The following is a 24,142-nucleotide window of genomic DNA, read 5'->3' on the forward strand; positions in this document are numbered from 1 at the left end:
TTTAGATTTTTTTATTTTGAGAAAATACTAGCTTTGAACTCAAGTCATTTTTATGCCCCCCTTCGAAGAAGGGAGGGCATATTGCTTTGCTGTTGTCTGTCGGTCGGTCTGTCTGTCGGTCCACCGACCGTTTCCGTTCATTTTCTTCGCAGATGTTGCACACACTGAAATGAAATTTGGTATACAGATTTATCGTAAGAATATCTAGGTCAAGTTTTGTTTTGGGTACGATCGTGCAATTTTTGACCCTTGGACTTAGAAAAATTCCAATTATGGGAGGGGGGGCATGAGTGTTTCACAAACATCTCTTGTTATTAGAAATGTGCATAGTACTTGGATTTTGATTGTTAGTAACATTTGAGGAAAAATTCCAATTATGGGGGGGGGGGGGGGCATGAGTGTTTCACAAACATCTCTTGTTATTAGAAATATGCATAGTTCTAGGATTTTGATTGTTAATAACATTTGAGGAAAATACCATTTGTTGGACTTAAGTCATTTCTATGCAAAATATGCTACAAGTGTACATTGATTTTGTTGGGATGTCACCCTCTAAAGTTTTCATAATATATCGTTTTTACAATTCTGTGAGAAATACAAGTCATGTTCACACAAAAGAAAACCCGGTTTGCTGTCACACTGACAGCTTTCCTTTCTTTTTTTATTTTCATTATAAATCCTTGTGTAATGGTGGGTCTGCAATTGGATTTACAAATTTTACATAATGCGAGAATAGAGAGAGAGAGAAATCTTATGATTTTCTTTCTTCAGAACATCAGATTCATTATTGTCATATTGATACTGTCAGAAGCATCCCGATGAATTGTGGATTCGAGTTCAGGTTGATTATATTCTTAGGGTTGAGATGTGGTTGCAATATAGGGTCCAAATTGTACATGGGGATAAAGAGGGGGAAAATAAGATCTTCAAAACAGCCTGGGCTAAATTGACTGAGCGTTGTGGTCCATGATACTTTTCCATGTATCAAAATACACTACAGTCAAACCTCAATATCTCGAACTCGATGGGACCAAGAAAAAACTTCGAGATATCGAGGGTAAAATACTTAAATATGTGGTTAGGATTTCCTAATCACTTTGACATATCCAGGGTATTGGAAATATCCGTGTTCGAGATACAGAAGTTCAATTGTACTTTTTGTAGTACACTAGATGATGATAATTAACAGCATCCATTTTTTTCCTACGTCAATTGTAGAGTTAATTAAAAGTGTTTAGTTTGGTAAAGTAAATGTGTGGAAGTTTGCTAATAATTTAGGTTACATATTTAATAAAGTTAAACTGTTAATGGTAAAAGAATCTGCCCTCCGTTTTATTTCATATATTTGTGACTTTTATGATGCATGATCAGAAAGATAAGACAAATCGTATACTATTTTCAGGTCACCCAAGTCACTCAGGTGACCTATTGCTATCCGTTTTTGTCCGTCGGCGTTCATCGTGCGACGTGCGTCGTGCTTTAACATTTGAACATTTTCAGCTTCTTCTCTGAAACCGCAAAACCAATTTTGGCATATAGCATCTATGGGTGAAGGGGAACAAAGACTGTAAATTTCAGGGTCCCTGCCCCCCTGGGGTCTGAGGGGTGGGGCTAAAACCACCAAAATTAATGCAACCTTAAAAAATCTTCTTCACTCCTGGACACCAAGCAGTCAAACTGTTGGCATGATTGTAATAAGCATTGAGCCCTCTACCAAAATTGTGAAATTCATGGCCCCAGGGTCAGGGGTCCTGGTGTTAGGGCGGGGCTATATAGATCATATAGTGAAAATGCATTAATTCTTTGAAAATCTTCTTCTCAGCTCCTGGGTATTAAACAAACTAAGTACATGGTTATGATGAGCAAGAGTGCCTTTTATAAAAAAAATTGTGAAATTCATGGCCCCTGGGTCAGGGGTTCTGGTGTTAGTGTGGGGCTCTATTGATTATATAGTGAAAATGCATTAATTTTTTGAACATCTTCTCCTCTGCTCCTGGTTATTAAACAAACTAACTAAGTACAAAATTATGATGAGCAGGAGTGCCTCTTCCAAAATTGTGAATTTCATGACCCCTGGGTCAGGGGTTCTTGTGTGTGGGGCGGGGGGGGGGGGCTCTATTGATTATATAGTGAATATCCATTAATTCTTTGAAAATCTTCTTCTCTGCTACTGGGTATTAAACAAACTAAGTACATAGTAATGATGTACATAGTAATGATGAGCAAGAGTGCCTCTTCCAAAATTGTGAATTTCATGACCCCTGGGTCAGGGGTTCTTGTGTAGGGGGGGGGGCTCTATTGATTATATAGTGAATATCCATTAATTCTTTGAAAATCTTCTCTGCTACTGGGTATTAAACACACTAAGTACATAGTAATGATGTACATAGTAATGATGAGCAAGAGTGCCTCTTCCGAAATTGTGAAGTTCATGGCCCCTGGTTCTGGTGTTAGGGTGGGGCTCTATTGATTATATAATGAAAATGCATTAATTCTTTGAAAATCCTCTCCTCTGCTCCTGGGTATTGAATAAACTTAACCAAGTATATAGTTATAATGAGCAATAGTGCCTCTTTCAGAGTTTTGAATTTCATAGCCCCTGGGTCATTGGTACTAGTGTAAAGGGGGGCTGTATTAATTATGTAGAGAAAATCCATTAATACTTTGAAAATCATCTTCTCTGCTCCTGGATATTTAACAAACTAAGTACAAAATTGTGATGAGCAAGAGTGCTTCTTTCAAAATTGTGAATTTCATGACCCCTGGGTCAGGGGTTCTTGTGTAAAAGGGGGGGGGGGTCTATTGATTATATAGTGAAAATGCATTAATTCTTTGAAAATCTTCTCCTCTGCTCCTGGGTATTAAATAAACTAAGTATGTTGTTATGATGAGCAAGAGTGTCTCTTCCAAAATTTTGAATTTCTTGGCCCCTGGGTCGGGATTCTGGTGTTAGGGTGGGGCTCTATTAATTATGTAGTGAAAATGCATTTATTTTGTTAAATAATACTGTCTAATCATTAGCGTTTAGCAGATAAACAAAGTGCATAGTTATGATAAATAAGGGTGCTTCTTACAAAATTTTTAAATCTTTGTGGTCCCAGGGTGAGGGGCTTTTGTGTTTCTCATTGGAGGGGGGGGGGTGGGGTCTGTTGATAATATAGTGAAAATGTGTTAATTCTTTGAATATCTTCAATTAAGTTCAGAGTTATGATGATGAGGGTACCTCTTCCAAATTTGTGAAATTCATGAGCCTGGGTCATGGGATTTGTGATTAGGGTAGGGCTGTGTTGAATCTGTAGTCATGGTACATGTAGTGAAAATGTATTATTTTTTTTCAAATCTTCTCTGCTCCTTGGCATATCAAAGGCAAACGAAGCAAAAGTTTTAATAAGCAAGGATATTGTTACCAGATTTTTTTAAACATGGGACTATTTGGTCAAGTGTTCTGGTCTTGGCCAGGGCTCTATTAATTTGTATTCTACTGAGAGAAGTTTTTCCCCTTTGCAGGGATGGGCACGATTACTTGAAAATGTAATCGATTAATAATCGATTACTTAGAGAAATTTTGTGTAATCGATTATTAAACAATTACAGTCATTTTTGTCCTGTAATCGATTACTTAGGGAGATATAATCGATTAATAATCGATTACTTCCAAGCATTTTTTCCTCAAGTATAAAACCAGAAAAATATTCAAATGGAATGATATCCACTGAAGTTTGAATATATTCATTGTGTTAAGTTTCAGTGCATAAGGTTTTTACTGGTTTGATTTCATTCTTTTGACCTAAAATGCTGACAAAATACAGTTATGTTTTAATGAGGGATTCTCTACCATGAAGAGTGGAGACATGATTCCTACAATAAAATGCTCCAAGGGATTCATTATTCCTTTCGACTTTTGTTGGAGAAATTGTTTAATATTTTGTTGTTCTTTAAAAGTATTTGGACTGCTGCATATTGGCAGTACACATAATACATTCCTATACTTTCTTTAGAAAAAATAAATTAGAACTCTTAGTAATATGCATTTGAATTAAATGTGCCTTTAATTAAGTAAAACTAACAGCAGCAATGACTTTCTGTGTTGAAAGAAGTGTTTTGAGAGCTATTAATTGTTTTAATAATATTGTTTATCTTCATTGGAGCTATCAATTATAAGAGTCGAACATTATTTAGTTCACATCTCATTATCTGCAGTCAGGGATATCCCAACCAATTAGCCAAGATAAACATACACTAAGACCGCTCTCTTAAAATACAGATATAACTTCTCAGTGACAAAATACAGTTATGAATGAAAACATGTCAATGATTTGCAAATTTTGAAGTTAGTAAAAATAACTTTGAAGTTGCTTGAACATTACCAGAAATGAATGAAGTATTTCCAGTTGTTCATTTACTACATAATAAAAGTTATTAACTGGTGGTTTGTACTTGATATTTACGTGGGACTATAACTGGAAACAGTTCTCCAAAACAACAATCATTTATGTATAAAGTAATCGATAGTAGTCGAAAAAGTAATTATAATTACACTGAAAATTTTACCTGTAATCTATTAAATTACGTTTACAAGAAATCGAAAATATCTTCGATTACAGATTAATGTCGATTACTTGAAAATAAGCAATCATTACAATCGATTATGATTACTCGATTACGATTATCCCATGCCTACCCCTTTGCAATTCACTTTTGATAATTAATACTGTAAATAATGTATTTGAAAAGTTAATAGAATAAGAGAATTATGCAAAAAAAATTATTGTATGATACAAAAACTACTTTCATAGTTTTAATGATCAGAAAGACTTGTAAATAATACAATAATAAAAATGAGACAAAAAGACGAAGAGAGGCCAATGTGAGAGATTACAATTTTGGATTAAAAATAATACAGAAGCACCAATAGTTTGTTAATAGTCTGCATGGTGATAGTGATAAATTGGGGACAGATTAGAACTTAATTTTAATATGAGCTGTTACTAAATATTAGACTAATAATTTCATTGATCGTGATCATCCTATTTCTCTTGCTTTTGGGCAACAAAGCTTCATCTACCAGTTTATTTTATATTCTATGGATCCTTTAAGTTGTTGTATTATACTCAGGTGACCGTTAAGGCCCTTGGGTCTCTTGTTATTTTTCTATTTCTTTATTTCATGATTATATCTTTTAATTTCCTGTTTTACGATTCTTCACTATGGAATTCAATTCCTAAATTCGTTAATTTTTTTTTATTTTACCCCCTTGTTATTTGCAATGTTAACTTATATAAGGACGTTAAAACATAAAAATCAAGTTTAAAGATCAAGTCATACGAGGGTCGTTCAATAAATAATGCAAAACGTCATCTAAAAATAGGAAAAGCATGTAAAGCAGATTCTTAATACTTTCAATCCCTCAAAGGATTCCCTGTTAACATTTACACGTGTCTAAAGTATTTGTACCCATGACCAGAAAACCTCAGCATACTCATCTTTAGGGATGCCCTAAAGACACTGCTGAATAGCACTTTCCATGATATACCTGAAATTATAAAATCTTCCTCTGATTGCTTTTATATGTTTTCGGAAGGAAAAGATCTCACAATTGCTGAGATCTACCTCATATGGGAGATGCCCAAGCTCTGTAAACTTTCCTTTCTTCAATATTTATTTCTCTATGCTTATTTGCAGCAACCTTTTCAGGTGTAGAAAAAATACTCCGGGGACCGGTATTTGGGCTTGCTTTGCAGGAAATCTGCTTAAATTTCCTGGGTGAAATTTTAACATAAAAGTTACCATTGATAGTCCTTCCTTTGCTGTATCTACATGTTTTACTGGACCTCTTGAAGAGAAAATTAATAAAACGTATTTGGAGCCCTTGCTTCTCTTTGCAATAATAGGACGACAGCTTTCTCTTTGATTCCACATTTTATTCTTGATCTTCCTTTTCGGCTATAAAAAGTACACAAATGTTTCGTCATCCATCACTCAAGTTTATCAAATCTTCTTTTTTGTAAAAATGTTAATTTTTAAATAGACAATTGGCACATTTAACGTGTGTTTTCTCTTAGGCATTTGTAAAGAAATAAGGCACCTATCTGATAGAATTATTGTTAGATTTATTTCATTTGTTACAACTCTATAAACTGTTATGACAATGAAATGTTCTGTGTTTTAGCAAAGTCTATCAACGGAAATTTGGCATTTTCAGATATCATGTTGCTCACAGCATCCATATTTTTGGTGCCCCTACAGATTTCGATCGATCACTTTGACTACGATCCTTTAACTGTACTTTTTTTTTCTTTTAAATTTCCGAATCCATCTGAAAACTATACAGCGTGAAAGACTAGTCTTTCCACATATCAAAATCATATCTTTAATATGGGTCATTCAGTTATTTATGTAAGGAAGCAAAGTTTTCACATACGCCCTCATTTTCATCTTCTTCGCAGAGATCATTTTTAAACAGTTTTCAGCTCAGTGTAGTGACCATGCTTACATTAAATGTGAATTCCTTTACGACAACAAATGGAAAAAGCATGGGGTTTTCTGTGATTAGGAGTTCTTTCATAGAACTTTTCAACTGTTAAAAAATAAATTTAAATACTTATACATTTATTATGATAACCTGTATGTTGCATTACTTATTGAGTGACCCTCGTATATTATGAGTCTATATTTTTATTGTTAGTTGATCACGATTATATTCATGTGAAGAATTGATATATATACATATTACAATTCATTTTTAATGATATTTGAGTTGTCAATTTGATCCCAATTGTAGTATTTTTCACTTAACATCCAGCATACTTGTTTAACTATAAGGACCCCATTGGAAATAAGTCCTTGGCTTTCATGGGTTATTAATAGGGGACCAGCCTTGCAATGAATATTTATAGTCTAAATTAAAAGTAAAAATTTACGCCCAGGAAAAAAGTTTAATGGGAGCCCCCCCCCCCCCTCACAACCACCCCACCCCAGATTATATATTCCCTAATATTATGTTCACCTGAGTGAAAGTCGGTAGCAAGTGAAATAGCTTTCCAAAACAATTTGTATCAATTTGGAATTTCTAGATCTATTTTTTTAACCAATGTAGAGAAATATAAATACCTTTATTCACCTGAAAGGTCGCGTGAAGGTGAATATAACGTAGTATTTTTTCTACAGTGTTGGATCTCAGATATCCGAGAGATGGGAATTTTTCAATCAAGTTATAATGAAAATTAAATAGATAAGCTCAATATCTACACCTTAATACAATAATTTTTTCTCAATGTCCAAAAAAAAAAAAAAAACATTTTGTACTGGTGTAGAGAGAGTCCTTAAAAACAAAAGTAATTTTTGTATGAAATAACACATTTTTTAAGCATGACAGTTCAAAAGCGTATAACTTGGAGAATAACGTAATTTAATACAAAGCGAAACAATAAGGCAAAAGGCGGAAAGGTAGGCAGGTCTAAAATTACAATCAATTCAGGAGAATTCATATTAAATGAAACAAAATCTACATTTAAGCAATTGTGAAATACAGAATACGTAATAGTTAGCCAATCACTTTACAGTTATTATTTAAGATTTTAATATTTATATTTGACGGCCGAAAGACCACTTTGCAAATTCTTACAGGAACGCAGCAGTTAGTTTTAAACACAAAGTACGACATGGCCAATCTCGGGGTTTCCTGTTTATTTGTTATCTTCTCGGTGGCTCAAGCTACCCTTATTTCGCGGGGATATATTGCAAAACTGGAACTTGATGATAAAAAATCAAATAACAAACTTTTAGGTGAGTACAACTCACAGTCATTGATCGAGTGTGCCGCGATGTGTGTAAAAGAGTGTGGATTCTTTGGCTACCATGGCGAATTGAAGAAGTGCCGTGTCCACAAGAAGATCTTCACGTTTGGACTGTCTGATGAGGCCGGGTGGAGATACTATTTGCATGATTGTATGCTTTCTTGTTATTTCTATTTCATATTGACACATGTGAATATAAATATATATAAGAAAACTTTAAGTTTTACAATATACATGTATTTTAAAGCCACGCCGAATGAATCATTTCGCTGTAAGCCTCAATTCGTTATAAGCATGTTCGCTGTAGGTGTTTTCCTGTATATACATGTACGCTTCTTAGGTTTTTTTACTACACTCGAGTTTTATGAATATATAAAATGCATAATCTTTTTTCCTTAGTTATTTCAAGAACACTATTTTTATATTCGGTGTCGGCAACTGTGTTGTTTCTGTTATTGATTTTAAAGAATATTTCTGTCTCTATTGATTTTTCCCTTCATTTTGATTTTGCATGGTACTAAAAATGTTCTTTGATGCATCATATAATGCATTTCCAAATATTTTTTTTGTTTTGGCTTTGATCAAAATGCTAAAAATTATACTGTATATGATTTAAACTAATAAAACAGATACAAATTTAATTCATATACAGTTTACACGGTGACAATACAGTAATGGTATTTATTTTCAGCTAAATGACATTGTACCAATTTGTACCATAAGAATATTATAGTTTGTATATGACTTGAAATTCATAATTGCAGTTCGAATATGCGATCTTACAAATAACTGTTCGTTGCCCACATTCGTTTAATGAATCTATTAACGAAGCATTAGCTGTAATTTTTTTTTTCTGTTTTAGATTTCCCCTTTGATTGTAAGGACCTCTATGAAGATAGTCACACTAATTCAGGGGTGTATGAAATCTATCCCGATGGTACCAGCTCCCGTTCTCTCTCAGTTTATTGCGATATGGAAACAATGGACGGAGGGTGGACGGTATCTATTTTCATTAACAAGTTTAGAAATCATCCTATGTCCTTTAAATGTAATGTTGGTGATCAAGGGTTTTGTATAAGACAGAGGCATACATATTCTGAGTCTATATTAATTACACACTAATGATACACGTTTGACAGATTAATTATTGAATAAATGAATATATATTCTTAAGGCAATCCAGAAACGTGTAAATGGATCTCTGAGCTTTGACAGGGATTGGACTGGATATAAGAATGGTTTTGGTTCACCGGTACAGGATGGCTGGATCGGTACGTTTATATCTCGTTACAATCGGACCTTTGATTTATTCTCTGTATTTGACAAACGATACATCAATTTTGACAAAGATTTCAAAAAGACCAAAAAAAAAAAAAAAAAAAATGATACGTGTCCAGCGATATTCATTGAATTCATCAATCATTATGAATAGATTTAAGCAATAAACAAGTGGGAGAAAGATATATAAATCATTTATTGTATTCACCATACTTGTAAGTTTAATGGAATTACAAAAAATAACAGAAATGTTAATATATTACAAGTTTTAAAGCATGATTCAGAGATAAATAGTTTCAGTATATAAATTGATCCTTTATAAGGGTATATTGAACAAATTAAAAGAAAATCATTGAAACTCATTGTATTTCAATTTAACAACCAATTTTGAATGTTCCCTAATAAGGAAATGAAGTAATTCATCACCTAACAAAGGGGAAGAACTCGGCCCTCTATGTTTCTGTCACGCTGGTGAATGGTAGCAGATTGTACGGGTTGTACGAACAATTCTCCGTTTCCGATGAAGCAGCAAATTATCAACTCTTTCTTGCGGGGGACGTCACGGGGACCTTGGGTACGTGACAGGTAGTAAGCGTGTCTTACAAAAGAAAAAGAGTGAAAGAGAAAGAGATCTGTTGACAAACAGGTGACAATATGTAAAATATTTACAATTCACATAAGTCTTTTGATAAGTGTCGTGGTCCCCCACTTACAGGATCTTCTAAGTTGATGTGGAATGGACCAATTGGTATGTCTTGTCTGTTCCATCTTGTCAGACCATCATGATATGTGATCAGGTGCATATGTTACAGCCTCATTGTGATGTCACTTTCGAGCGAATTTTTCCGTGCATATTTTTAGTCGCTGTGCATTTACAGTCACTTCAAAACTTAATACTCTGCATTTTTGTGCAGAGTATATGTTTGAGTTTATAATAATTTTAATAAATTTGGTTTTGTATATTCTCTTCTACATTTTCATCATATTCTTAAACTGGAAAGCGCTTAAATAAGGGCATTATACATGTATGTGTTTTTTATTGTTTTGCTATACTGTATTTTTTTCTGTACATATGTTGGTACTTTTAATAAGTGAAAGTGATCAGTATGAGATATACTTCATTATTATTGACAATAAGAACTAAATGATCCGAATTCATCTGAATTAGGTGTCTCATATAATTCTACAGGTGACAGTATGTTGAACAGTGGAAGTTCTTACCGCGATCTGTCTGGTATGTACTTCACCACCCCAGACAGAGACAACGATAGAAATATCCAGTGGCAAGGAGGTAACTGCGCCGCTGCACCAGGGTTCAGGGGAGGGTGGTGGTTTAAAGACTGTGCTTACGCCTTCCTCAATGGTGTATGGCCTCTGGTGCACTGGTTTCCTACATTTCCGCCCGAGGGGACTTCTGTGAGAGAGACGATGATGATGGTCAGACGTCACTAGGTACGTCATACGCTATATACATCTAATGTCGGTAGCATTTTTAACACGAGGGGGTTGGGGGATGTGAAAAAAGTTAAGATAATAAATACATTTAAGTTTTCTTTAATATGTATATTGTTTTTATTCTATAGATGAGGATAAATGAGGGCAGGAAAAGAGAAGCTACAGATCAGAAACGAAAAAGTGGGGGGGGGGGACTTTTCTCAGAAATAGATATATTTCGAATTTTTTTTTTTAATTTTTGTATTGTGTGTGTGTGTGTTTTGTTTTAGAATTAACACCTTTTACTTATGATGGGATGTCACGTTCTGAATTAAATATTGGAAATCTTTGAAGTGTTATATTTTTCAGGGTTTTGGAGTTAATGTTTTTTTCCCTTAAAAGTACACTTTCGTAAGTCAATTTAGTCAAGGGTCATATCATATACAAGATTTGAATGCCATTATTCATCAGCAGTTGTGTAGCGTAGTGGTTAGCGCGTTAGTCTCAAAGAAAAATGATACTCAGAATTTTATTGCTATGGTTCGAACACCAAGAATATCACATTACTTTTCTAATAACATAAAATTTTTGCCGAGAAAATTTTCTCTAGAAGCTTTTTTTAAATCATAATTTTCCTAAATTTCAAAATTGAGAAGTTTACTCCTTCAACTGGCGTAGGAATTTCATTAATATTATGGATTCTGTAGAGGACTACGCCAGGCGATGGGCCAGACATGAAAAAGAAGACCTTGACACTTTGTCAGAATGGATTAAATGTATCAGATATGTTAAAATCGCGCATAAAAAGATTGAGGGGCAATATGAGAACCATCTGTCCTTCTGTATTCAATAATCCAGAAGTGAAGAAAGAATTAGATTACATGATCAGTACGTACTGGTCCCTGCTGACAAAGCAGGTAACATTGTCTTTGTTTGTAAGGCTCATTATATTAAATGTATTTTAGAGGAACTTAGATTTAATTCTACAAGTGGTAATCCAACTTATACTCATAGTTCCCTTTCTAAGGAAGAAATTCTTCAAAATCATATGTCAGTTTTGAATATTTTTAATATTCCAAACAACCAAAATGAATTTGAATTACCATATTTATATTGGATTCCGAAACTTCATAAAAATCCTTACAAACAAAGATACATAGCGGGTTCCAGCAAATGTTCAACCAAGCCTCTTTCTTTACTCTTCACTAAGATATTAACAGTAGTGAAGGAGAAACTTCAAGAGTACTGTGCAACAATATATTCCAGAAGTGGTGTAAATCAGATGTGGATACTTATAAATTCCAAGGAACTTTCGGAAAATTTGAAATCACAAGATTTTACCAAAATCAACAGCTGAAAAACTTACGACTTTTCAACTTTATACACAACCATTCCCCACGATAAATTAAAGTCCAGGCTTTTTGATATCATTGACAGCTGCTTTTTCAATAAAACTGGAACTCGTAAATTTACTTACCTTGTCATTGGTCATTTGCAAAATTATTTTGTTGAAAAACATTCTGATTGTACACACAAGTACTCTGAAGTTGACATTAAAAAGATGCTCGAGATTCTGATTGACAATATCTATGTGGTTTTTGGAGACCAGGTCTTCCAACAATCTATTGGAATTCCCATGGGTACCAATTGCGCCCCGTTATTAGTAGACCTTTTTTGTATTCATATGAAGCAGAATTTGTCCAAAATCTTGTACGTGAAAAGAAGAAAACACTTGCTGTGGCCTTCAACTCGACATTTAGATATATCGACGACGTATTGTCAATTAACAATGGCTATTTCCATTCTTATGTCGATACGATATATCCTGGTGAGCTTGAGATAAAAGATACCACAGAGTCTGACACATCTGTTTCATATTTGGATATTTTACTTGAAAAAGACGTTAATGTTAATCTAACAGCCAAGCTTTATGATAAACGTGATGACTTTAACTTTTCAATCGTCAACTTCCCTTACTTATGCAGCAAAATACCTTCATCACCTGCATACGGGATATATATCTCTCAGTTGATTAGATACGCAAGAGCATGCTCTACGTATGTACAATTTCTAAAAAGAGGTAAATTACTGACAAGTTGATGAAACAAGAATATCAGCTGTCTCGTTTGAAGTCATCATTTCGTAAGTTCTATGGTCGATACAATGACCTTGTTAGCAAATACAATTTATCATTGAGTCAAATGCTGACTGACGTTTTCCATACAAATTGTTAGGCCATTATTTACACACTGAATTGTCGACGGATTTTTCCGTTATTTCCCGATCATGACAAGGAGCACACGGTGTGACCGGTCGGCAGGGATGCTCACTCCTCCATGGCACCTGATCCCACCTCTGATGTTTGGAGGTCCGTGTTTGCTTTGCTCCTATTTTGTATTGTTTGATGGACTTTTGAGCCTGAATACTGTTCGTTATCTTCATATATTTCATTACTCTAAATACTAAATTCACAAATTGAATATGATTTTTTATATATATATGAAGCTATAGGCATTCTGCTCGCCTTGATCGCCAATTTCTTTCTTAACTACGGTTTTCTCAGTAACGGATCAGGCAATCATTTTGAAACTTGAAAGGAGTTTCATTTGCATTGCTTGAAAGTGGTTTCTATTTTTTTTTTTTTATAAAAAGTTGGAATCGGTTGCAAACAGTTGCCATAGAAAAGAAACAGAAAAAAGGTAAATATACGGATATGTGACAAAGTGCTCCGAGGTAGCTTGGATAATCGCGATGAAACATCACAGAAATTTTTATTAGAAACTCTTGTTGTGCAGTCAACATTCAAAATTTTCTTAATGCCTAACGTTGCCATGGAAACAAAAGAAAAGTAAAGATTCTCTCATTTTCTCAGTAACTACCCAAGCAATTTTTTTGAAAACTATAAAAGTTTAATCCTTTCACTGTATCAAAGCGGTTTCTGCAAAAATGGAATCGATAGTCACCGGAAGTAAGTCGAGGCCTTTTGCTGTTTTGTTTCACTCTAGTTTTGTCCGGTAGTGTTCTCCTAGATGGCTTATAAAATCTTTATGAAAAAACTTTACAGAAATAAAAGTCACCACTCTTAGTTATGCAGGTATATTTTAAATTTTCAAAGTTTGTCGCTTTAGACATGGATAGAACAAATAATTTAAGAAATGTTGCTGTCACGTGACCATTGTATTCTATCACAAGTTTCTTTTTAGGAATCACATCTCAATTCCCTCTTCAACATATTTTTGTTATTGAATATTTTTGTGATTTATTGGCGGCGATGTCCATTTACAAACTACACAAGAGGCCCAAGGGCCTTGATGGTCACCTGAGTATAATACAACAATTTAGAGGATCCATAGAGTATAAAATAAACTGATAAATGAAGTTTTGTTGCCCAAAAGCAAGAGAAATAGGATGATCAGGATAATTTCTCTATTGTGTTGTGACATAATCTTGGAGTTATCCGGAATTTTCATAACTTCTTGTATTTGGTTCTACTTTTATATCGAGCCTACATTTTCCCTTTATCATTGTTAACGTGGCTCGTAGCACCTTACCAACTTTGATTGTTTCGTTCTCTGCAACTTTGAAGCACAATGGAGTAATAAAATATGAAGATAACGAACAGTATTCAGGCTCAAAATTCCATCAAACAATACAAAATAGGAGCAGAGCAAACATGGACCTCCAAACATCAGAGGTGGGATCAGGTGCCATGGAGGAGTGAGCATCCCCTGCCGACCGGTCACACCCGCCGTGTGCTCCTTGTCATGATCGGGAAATAACGGAAAAATCCGTCGACAATTCAGTGTGTAAATAATGGCCTAACAATTTGTAAGAAAAACGTCAGTCAGCATTTGACTCAATGATAAATTGTATTTGCTGACAAGGTCATTGTATCGACCATAGAACTTACGAAATGATGACTTCAAACGAGACAGCTGATATTCTTGTTTCATCAACTTGTTTGTCAATAATTTACCTCGTTTTAGAAATTGTACATACGTAGAGCATGCTCTTGCGTATCGAATCAACTGAGAGACATATACCCCGTATGCAGGTGATGAAGGTATTTTGCTGCATAAGTAGGGGAAGTTGACGATTGAAAAGTTAAAGTCAGATGTGTCAGACTCTGTGGTATCTTTTATTTCAAGCTCACAGGGATATATCGCATCGACATAAGAATGGAAATAGCCATTGTTAATTGACAATACGTCGTCGATATATCTAAATGTCGAGTTGAAGGCCACAGCAAGTGTTTTCTTCTTTTCACGTACAAGATTTTGGACAAATTCTGCTTCATATGAATACAAAAAAAGGTCTACTAATAACGGGGCGCAATTGGTACCCATGGGAATTCCAATAGATTGTTGGAAGACCTGGTCTCCAAAAACCACATAAATATTGTCAATCAGAAACTCGAGCATCTTTTTAATGTCAACTTCAGATTACTTGTGTGTACAATCAGAATGTTTTTTAACAAAATAATTTTGCAAATGACCAATGACAACGTTAGTAAATTTACGAGTTCCATTTTTATTGAAAAAGCAGCTGTCAATGATATCAAAAAGCCTGGACTTTAATTTATCGTGGGGAATGGTTGTGTATAAAGTTGAAAAGTCGTAAGTTTTTCAGCTGTTGATTTTGGTAAAATCTTGTGATTTCAAATTTTCCGAAAGTTCCTTGGAATTTTTAAGTATCCACATCTGATTTACACCACTTCTGGAATATATTGTTGCACAGTACTCTTGAAGTTTCTCCTTCACTACTGTTAATATCTTAGTGAGGAGTAAAGAAAGAGGCTTGGTTGAACATTTGCTGGAACCCGCTATGTATCTTTGTTTGTAAGGATTTTTATGAAGTTTCGGAATCCAATATAAATATGGTAATTCAAATTCATTTTGGTTGTTTGGAATATTAAAAATGTTCAAAACTGATATATGATTTTGAAGAAGTTCTCCTAAGAAAGGGAGCTATGAGTATAAGTTGGATTACCACTTGTAGAATTAAATCTAAGTTCCTCTAAAATACATTTAATATAATGTGCCTTACAAACAAAGGCAATGTTGTTACCTGCTTTGTCAGCAGGTACCAGTACGTACTGATCATGTAATCTATCTAATTCTTTTTTCACTTCTGGATTATTGAATACAGAAGGATAGATGGTTCTCATATTGCCCCTCAATCTTTTTATGCGCGATTTTAACATACATCTGATACATTTAATCCATTCTGACAAAGTGTCAAGGTCTTCTTTTTCATGTCTGGCCCATCGCCTGGCGTAGTCCTCTACAGAATCCATAATATTTATGAAATTCCGACGCCAGTTGAAGGATCGGGGTTCCCTATATTTAGGACCTTTTAAAATTAGTGATCTAATTTCCTCATTTTTAACTATATTTACGTCACCAGTAATAACGTGTCCAGCAGGACTATAGTTATAGGGTGAAGAAGAACATGAACACGACGGAGGATTATGTTTCAGATATTCGATATCCAGGCCCTGTAAAGTTTTCTTGTAATTAAAAAGTTTGGAAGCAATAGTCGATGTATATTTGTAGGAAATACAAGGTGTAGTCTTTAACTTGAAATATGGTGGAATACAAGACTGGACCCTTTTGTGATTAAGAATATTACTTATATTAACCGCGTCAATTCCTTTGATGGCATATTGAAGTTTAAGGAAATAACGGATTGTTTTAGCTGCATTTACCTCAGTAAAACGTGGGGGTTTAAAAAGCCTATGATTTGCAATAACCATAATTACAGATCCGAGCCTATATTCTGGTGTCGAGGAATGAAAATATGGACTTTCCTTGACCTTCTCAAGAAGACTATTTAAAAGTTTCAAAGGGACAGAGTAAAGTTTGGTGCGAATATGATGTAGACCTAACTGTTGATTTACGTAAGGTAGTAATGAATCAAAAGAGACATAGTGTATCAAAGGTTTATTATAAGACCGATGCCCATGACTACGCTTACGTCTCTGTGTATGGTTAAAAAGTCCCATCACATTTACATTGTTACACTGTGGACTGGAAAGATTTCCAACACTATCGACATTGTCATTACACCCATAAGGAAAGGCTGTCCCTAGCTTTCTAATCCAAAAGTCTTCTCGTTGTCTACTCAGTGATGGGCTGTTTGTGTCGTGGTAAATCTTGTCTAGAATTCTAACTTTCATTGATAAAATAGAATGATCAGGTAAATTAAAATGCTTGTATAAAAGTTGCTGACCCCCATTATTTATCTGAAATCTATCACCTGAAATTCTTTTATTGAGTGATCCCTTGGTTTCACCAACATAAACAAGTCCACAAAGACTACATTCTATTCCGTAGACAACATTTGAGGATTTGCAGTTCAGATTTTCCCAAGTTTTGGTACAGAAGCTCTGTCCAGTAAGATTACTGGTGAAAGAAATGTTAGTTATCAAAATGTCACATGTTTTACAATTTTTCGCAGAACATTTTGAAATAGAAGACATGGGATCGGAAAAGGAATCCTCGAATATATCTCTAATAGAAACCTTACATTCTTTCAATTTTTTGTATGAATTATTGGTTTTATACCAAAACTGGGAATCTGAAGACTGTAGATATGACATATGTTTAATATCCCTGAGGATTATCCGAGGGGCACCGAATCAACTCCTTGAGTCTGTGTCCCTTATAGACTCAAAAGAGTGACGCCTTTTTATACTGGGCGACGCGACTGCCAGTATCATTTCGTTAATCTGTATACTCATGAATGAATAGGTACCCAACGACAAGTATCCTCGGGGACAGACTGTCCACCAGTAGCGATACATGTTCGGTGGTTAAAATGAAATATATGGAGATAACGAACAGAATTCAGGCTCAAAGGACCATCAAACAATACAAAATAGGAGCAGAGCAAACACGGACCTCCAAACATCAGAGGTGGGATCAGGTGCCATGGAGGAGTGAGCATCCCCTGCCGACCGGTCACACCCGCCGTGTGCTCCTTGTCATGATCGGGAAATAACGGAAAAATCCGTCGACAATTCAGTGTGTAAATAATGGCCTAACAATTTGTATGAAAAACGTCAGTCAGCATTTGACTCAATGATAAATTGTATTTGCTGACAAGGTCATTGTATCGACCATAGAACTTACGAAATGATGACTTCAAACGAGACAGCTGATATTCTTGTTTCATCAACTTGTTTGTCAATAATTTACCTCTTTTTAGAAATTGTACATACGTAGAGCATGCTCTTGCGTATCGAATCAACTGAGAGATATATACCCCGTATGCAGGTGATGAAGGTATATTGCTGCATAAGTAGGGGAAGTTGACGATTGAAAAGTTAAAGTCATCACGTTTATCATAAAGCTTGGTTGTTAGATTACCATTAACGTCTTTTTCAAGTAAAATATCCAAATATGAACGAGATGTGTCAGACTCTGTGGTATCTTTTATCTCAAGTAAGTAATATTGTTTGTCATGCTCAATTTCTACTGTTGCATCTGTACGGTATATGATTTTGACATAATCTTGGAGTTATCCGGAATTTTCATAACTTGTTGTATTTGGTTCTACTTTTATATCGAGCCCACATTTTCCCTTTATCATTGTTTACGTGGTTCGTAGCACCTTATTAACTCTGATTGTTTCGTTGTCTGCACCTTTGAAGCACAATGGAGTAAGTAATATTGTTTGTAATGCTCAATTTCCATTGTTGCATCTGTACGGTATATGATTTTGTATGCAATTTGGTCATTATAGTGTGTGAAGTCTATTTTTGGATAACGTGCGAGTTGCACTTTTCATGATTTTTAAGACTTAAAGAAGTTTTGTGTCACAAGATAGTGCATTTTGGATTGAAAAGCACACATATATACCAAATATTTCTGTAATGTTTTTTCTAGTCAAGCATTTTTATTTGCATGTTAAATGCAAACAATTTATGCCATTGTAAAGAGTGCAGGAAAACTTGAAGGCATGCTATAAAACATTGATTGTATTAAGTACATGTACCTAAGTTTGTTGGCATGTTGTAAAACATAGTTTGATCAAGATACATGTTCATACCTAAACAGAGAGTTACCTGTTGTATGATAGTTCTAGTCATTTCACTCATTTGTCATGTTACGTTCATTCACTTCCTAGATAGCTTTGGATGTAATTTCATTTATTATTTTCTCCGTTCTTATTTGATTCATTGTAATATTTTCAGATCTAACCATATCCTCATGGAGAAATAAATGGTTGAACTTACTGCGACTTGCATTTTTATTGGACCAAGGCAATAAGGCAGTACAGTTAGATTCCATTTTAGCAGAATACAGTGAGGCCAGAGATGGGTACAGAAGACGAGGAACGGACAAGAAAATTAACAGAAAAAGGATCAGAACTATATAGTGAAAGGAGTTGTGCTCACAGAGACAAGACAGAGGAGGCATGGAATGAGGTTCAGAAGATTTTGGAAAACCTATGCGAAGCGGACGGCAGCAGAGTGGACACCATGGAATCGGAACTCCGCAAGCGATATGACTGCTATGTATCTTTGCGCTCTGATTACATCGACTTTCTGAAAGGGACAAAAACTGAGGAGAGCAACAATGAGTTACGTGTTCTGGAACGATCAAGTGAAAACAGTGATCGAATATTTAAATCAGCTTTGACGCAAATCAAGATTATAAAAAAAAAATGCGGATGCGAGATCTACTGCAAATACCTTTGCTGGCTATTCTGCATCACGGGGAACAAAGGTTCAAATTAAGTTAGAAGAAATAAAGACAAAGGTAAAATTGGCCGAAGAGGAAGCTGGTATCCAAAAACAGTTGGCAGAAATTAGACACAAAAAGGAAGAGGAGAAGTTAAATGCAGAATTAAATGTTATAAATTTGACAAAGGAAGCTGTTGAATTGGAAGCGGAGGCAAAGGCTTCATCTGTTGGAGAAGATCGGGACGACTCTCCTTCTCCTCCTGTACGATTACCGGTGGAGAGAAGTCGTGCTGAGCGATATGTTGCTGAACATTTTCATGATCCTATAGTTCATCCTTTACATTATGGATTCTCAAACTCGCCTTACATCTAATCTGACCACCGTGACCGAGATCCATTCCATCGTCATACACCAAGCAACGATAACCATGTGGCATCAGAGCTTACTTCTTTTCTTTTAAAGAAAGATCTTTTGATGATAAGACTTACTGTTTTTGATGAGAAGCCGGAACACTACTCTTCCTGGAAAGTGAATTTCAAAGACATCATAAATGATCTCAGAGTTAATCCTTCTGAGGAATTGGATTTGTTAATTCGCTGGCTAGGCCCAGATTCTGCAAGACACGCCAAAACTATAAGGACTTCAATAGGTTCTGATCCTAGATGGGGAGTAGCAAAAATTTTGGGAGCGTCTAGATGAAAGGTTTGGTGCCCCTGAGATGGTCGAGTCTTCAATCAAAAACAAGCTTAACTCTTTTCCAAGGCTTGGGAATAAAGACAATAAGAAGTTATACGAGTTAGTAGATATCATGATCGAAACAGAAGCATTGATGGGAAATCCACAGTATTCCATGCTGCTCTCGTATTTCAACTCATCATCTGGTGTATCTCCAATTATCAACAAACTGCTGTATAACCTTCAGGAAAAATGGATCATGAGAGCAGCCAACTATAAGAAGCAACATGATGTTCCATATCCGCCATTTTCCTTTGTATTAGACTTTGTCAAGGAAATGAGCAAGATCCACAACGATCCAGCATTTTTTCACACCTTTGAGACACACACCTCTAAACCAACTACTGGTTCATACGTGACTGGAAACCAGAAACCTGTTATTGCTAGGAAGACAGATGTCAAGGCTAATATAAGTAGCAGTCCAGACAAAATATGTCCAGTGCATATGAAAGAACACTCGCTGAATCAGTGCAGGGAATTCTTAAAATGGGATATTAGGAAACGTAGAGAGCTGTTGAAGCGAAGAGGCATTTGTTTTAAATATTGCGCATCTACGACTCATTTGATGAGAGATTGTAGACAATCTGAGGAATGTGCCATATGCAAAAGCCAACAACACCCAACAGCGTTACATATGGAAGGAAGAAATGCTACTGTATTTGTTGTCAATCAAACATCAAAAGACAGTCCGAAAGTAACAATTGCTCATGGCGGGGAGAAAGCTAAAGATGTCGTTGCGTCATGCACCTCACTATGTGGAGAGGAGTTCAATGGTCGATCATGTTCAAAGATTGTGCTCGTAAAGGTGTATCTGGAAAGGGAACCTGAAAGGACTATCACAGCGTACGCTCTTCTGGACGAGCATAGTAACAAGACTTTAGCATTGTCGGAACTTTTGGGTCAGCTTTCTGTAGAAGGTTCTCAGGCTGCTTACACACTGTCAACATGTGCAGGTACAGAACAGAAAACAGGCAGACGAGCTGTGGGGATTATGGTCAAATCAAGGGATTGGATAAACCAACATACCTTGCCAACAGTAATTAAATATAACGACATTCCAAATAATATCTCAGAGATCCCTACCCCAGAAGTAGCGAGGGCACAGTCTCATTTAAAACATATCGCTAGTCAGATTTATCCTCTGGATCTTAAGAAAAAGGTCCAGTTACTTATTGGCCGTGATTTGCTGGAAGTTCACCGTGTTCAACATCAAATAACAGGTCCACGTGGAGCACCATTTGCTCAAAGATTGAGCTTGGGCTGGGTGATCGTGGGAGAAGTTTGTATTGGCAAGTTCCATAGAGACAATGTCAATGTATTGAAAACCAACTTACTTGTGAATGGTAGGAGAACAATTTTCAACCCATGTGACTCAAAACTCGTCTTGCGTGAGCAGCCAGTTGAATCTCCCATTGGAGAAAATCTCATTGTTAGAACCCAACAGGATGAGAAAATAGGAATGTCTTACGAAGATCGAAAGTTCACAGAGTTAATGGACTCAACACTCAGGAAGGACTCCTCTGGAGTATGGATGGCTCCCCTACCATTCAAAAGTCAAAGGGCACGGCTTCCCAACAACAGGCTACAAGTATTGCAAAGAGCTTGACAACTAGAGTCGAATCTTAAAAAGAGTCCGGAGAAACTGAACCACTTTATTACCTTTATGGACAAAGTTTTCCGAAGTCAGGCTGCAGAAAAGGCTCCTGATCTACAGGATGATGAGAAGGAGAGATGGTATTTACAAATTTTTGGGGGTATATCATCCAAAGAAACCCAACCAGATCAGGGGAGTATTTGACTCCTCAGTAGTGTACAAGGGACTTTCTCTGAACAATGTGTTGCTAACAGGACCAAATTTGACCAACAGTTTGTTGGACGTGCTGTTGCGATTCAGAAAGGATGAATGTGCAAATACAGCGGATATAGAGCAAATGTTCTACAGATTCTTCGTCATACCTGAGCATCGAGACTTTCTGCGGTTCTTCTGGTTCGAAGACAATAACCCTAATTCCCCAATGGTTGAATATCGTATGACAGTCCATGTTTTTGGTAATCGCCCGTCGCCCGCCATAGCCACTTATGAACTGAGAAGAGCGGTACAAAAGGCTGACAATGATGTCAAAGAATTTGTTAGTTGTGATTTCTATGTTGACGATGCACTGACGTCCACGTCTTCGCCTGAAGCAGCAGTGAGTTTATTGGAATGTACCAGGAGGAGTCTTGCAGAATGAAGGCCACATCCGACTACATAAAATTGCATCAAACAACAAGAATGTGATGTCTCAGTTTCCTAAGGAAGATCTTGGAAAGGATCTCAAGAACTTAGATTTGGGTGATGATGCATTGCCCTTACAAAGAGTCTAGGTCTATCTTGGAACCTGAATACGGACAGCTTTGTTTTCACTGCTCCTAAACTGAGTAGTTCATTCACAAGAAGAGGATTGGTTTCAGCAGTTAGCAGCATTTTTGATCCTATAGGATTTTTGGCACCCTTTACAGTTTATGGAAGAATGTTATTGAGAGAGGCATGTCCACACAGACTGGGATGAACAACTTCCTGAAACACATCACAAACGTTGGTAGAACTGGATGGACGACTTGAATCTGTTGGATGGATTCTGTATTCCTAGAATGTATGTACCGAGTTCGTACAGTCAGATGAAAGTACGGGAAGTGTTAATCTTTTCTGATGCTTCGGAGAAGGCTGTAGCTGCAGCTGCTTATCTCAAGACAACAGATGACCTCGGTCAACAGCAGTTGGAGTTCATTATGGTTAAATCCAAATTAGCACCTTCAGCTGGTAATAGTATACCTCGCTTAGAGCTTTGCGGGGCAGTCCTGGCGACAGAAATTGGGCAGTTCCTTGCAGAACAGCTTGAAATACTTACAACCAAGATGAAATATTTTGTTGATAGCAAGGTTGTCCTCGATTATATAAAGAAGGACACACGGAGATTTTATACCTATGTTAGCAATAGGGTAGCCAGGATTCGTCATGCCACTTCACCAGAACAATGGAATTATGTGCCTACCCATTTAAACCCTGCAGATGTTGCTACAAGGGATGTGTCACAGGACATTTTGACAGCCATACAAATATGGTTGAAAGGACCTGAGTATATCTTAAAGGGCATGGAAACATCAAAAGAAGAACCAGAGATATTTCCCCTCATTGAACCAGACTCTGATAAAGAAATCCGTCCAGTACAGGTGCTACAATTCACTGTCTCAACACACTTACCACTAGATGAACGATTCACGAAATTCTCAACATGGAAGGGGTTAGTTCATGCAATTGCCATCTTGAAATATAATGCAGGCTGCCACAACAAAGAAAATGACTCATCTTGCGAAGGATGGCATTGGTGCCAGGAAGGAACAAGTCCAGCTGGACTTAGAGAGGCAGAAAAATTTGTGATAAAAACCCTGCAACAAAAGCACTACTACAAGGAGATCAACAATTTAAGACTAGGGTTGTCGCTCACCAAGGAAAGTCACATCATACCACTGTCTCCTTACTTGGATGAAGATGGTCTCCTGAGGGTTGGTGGCCGATTAAATCGTCTTCGAGATAGTCTAGGCCTCGCATCTACGAATCCTATCATCATTCCGAAGGGGGTTGTAGCAATGTTTCTTGTTAAACATTTTCATGAAAAAACCTTTCACCAGGGCCGGAAATTTACTGAAGGGAAAATACATCTCATCTCTCATTGGGAAATGTGTTTTGTGTAAAAAGCTAAGAGGAAAAACGCTAGTACAAAAGATGTCCGATTTACCAACAGATCGATTGGTTCCTGGACCACCCTTTACAGCAGTTGGCGTAGATACCTTTGGACTATGGAACGTCACCACACGCAGGGCACGAGGTGGAGCCGCTCAAAGTAAGCGCTGGGCAATTATTTTCACCTGTTTAACAACCCGTGCAGTGCATATCGAGCTTATCGAAGAAATGAGCAGCTCTAGTTTCATAAATGGCTTGAGGCGAGTCAATGGATCAGACCGAGGGACGAACTTCGAAGGTGCAACGGATCAGATTGGTCATGACGCAATCAATGTGGAAGATGTTCAACTAAAGGCTCATGTAAACAATTCAGGATCAATCTGGACTTTTAATGCTCCCCACTCCTCCCACATGGGAGGAGTGTGGGAAAGAATGATAGGCATTACTCGGAGAATTTTAGATGGAATACTAGTTCAACAGAAATCCAA

General features: G+C 36.2%; 2 protein-coding genes across 2 annotated transcripts; both read left to right on the plus strand.

Moving 5' to 3' along the window:
• The first annotated feature begins 7,661 nt into the window (after positions 1-7,661).
• On the plus strand, positions 7,662-10,860 carry LOC133176123 (angiopoietin-related protein 2-like). The gene is made up of 6 exons (XM_061311287.1): positions 7,662-7,947; positions 8,659-8,795; positions 8,971-9,067; positions 10,264-10,511; positions 10,658-10,709; positions 10,799-10,860. Exons 1-6 carry the CDS (start codon positions 7,662-7,664, stop codon positions 10,858-10,860), a joined length of 882 nt encoding a protein of 293 aa, XP_061167271.1.
• Positions 10,861-22,522: 11,662 nt separating this feature from the next.
• Positions 22,523-23,665, plus strand: LOC133176124 (uncharacterized). Its single transcript, XM_061311288.1, has one exon. It carries the CDS (start codon positions 22,523-22,525, stop codon positions 23,663-23,665), a length of 1,143 nt encoding a protein of 380 aa, XP_061167272.1.
• The last annotated feature ends 477 nt before the right edge of the window (positions 23,666-24,142 follow it).

This window comes from Saccostrea echinata, unplaced genomic scaffold (assembly GCF_033153115.1).
Source record: "Saccostrea echinata isolate AGI-Se365-2 ecotype Australia unplaced genomic scaffold, CSIRO_AGI_Sech_v1 ptg000066l, whole genome shotgun sequence".
NCBI lineage: Eukaryota > Metazoa > Mollusca > Bivalvia > Ostreida > Ostreidae > Saccostrea > Saccostrea echinata.

Bases quoted from the DNA above. Each gene is read 5' to 3' on its own strand.
- LOC133176123 (XM_061311287.1), top strand. From the start codon at position 7,662: ATGGCCAATCTCGGGGTTTCCTGTTTATTTGTTATCTTCTCGGTGGCT. The intron at 7,948-8,658 runs GTATGCTTTCTT...TTTCTGTTTTAG, and splicing joins GAGATACTATTTGCATGATT to ATTTCCCCTTTGATTGTAAG. The intron at 8,796-8,970 runs GTATCTATTTTC...TATATTCTTAAG, and splicing joins CAATGGACGGAGGGTGGACG to GCAATCCAGAAACGTGTAAA.
- LOC133176124 (XM_061311288.1), top strand. From the start codon at position 22,523: ATGGACGACTTGAATCTGTTGGATGGATTCTGTATTCCTAGAATGTAT.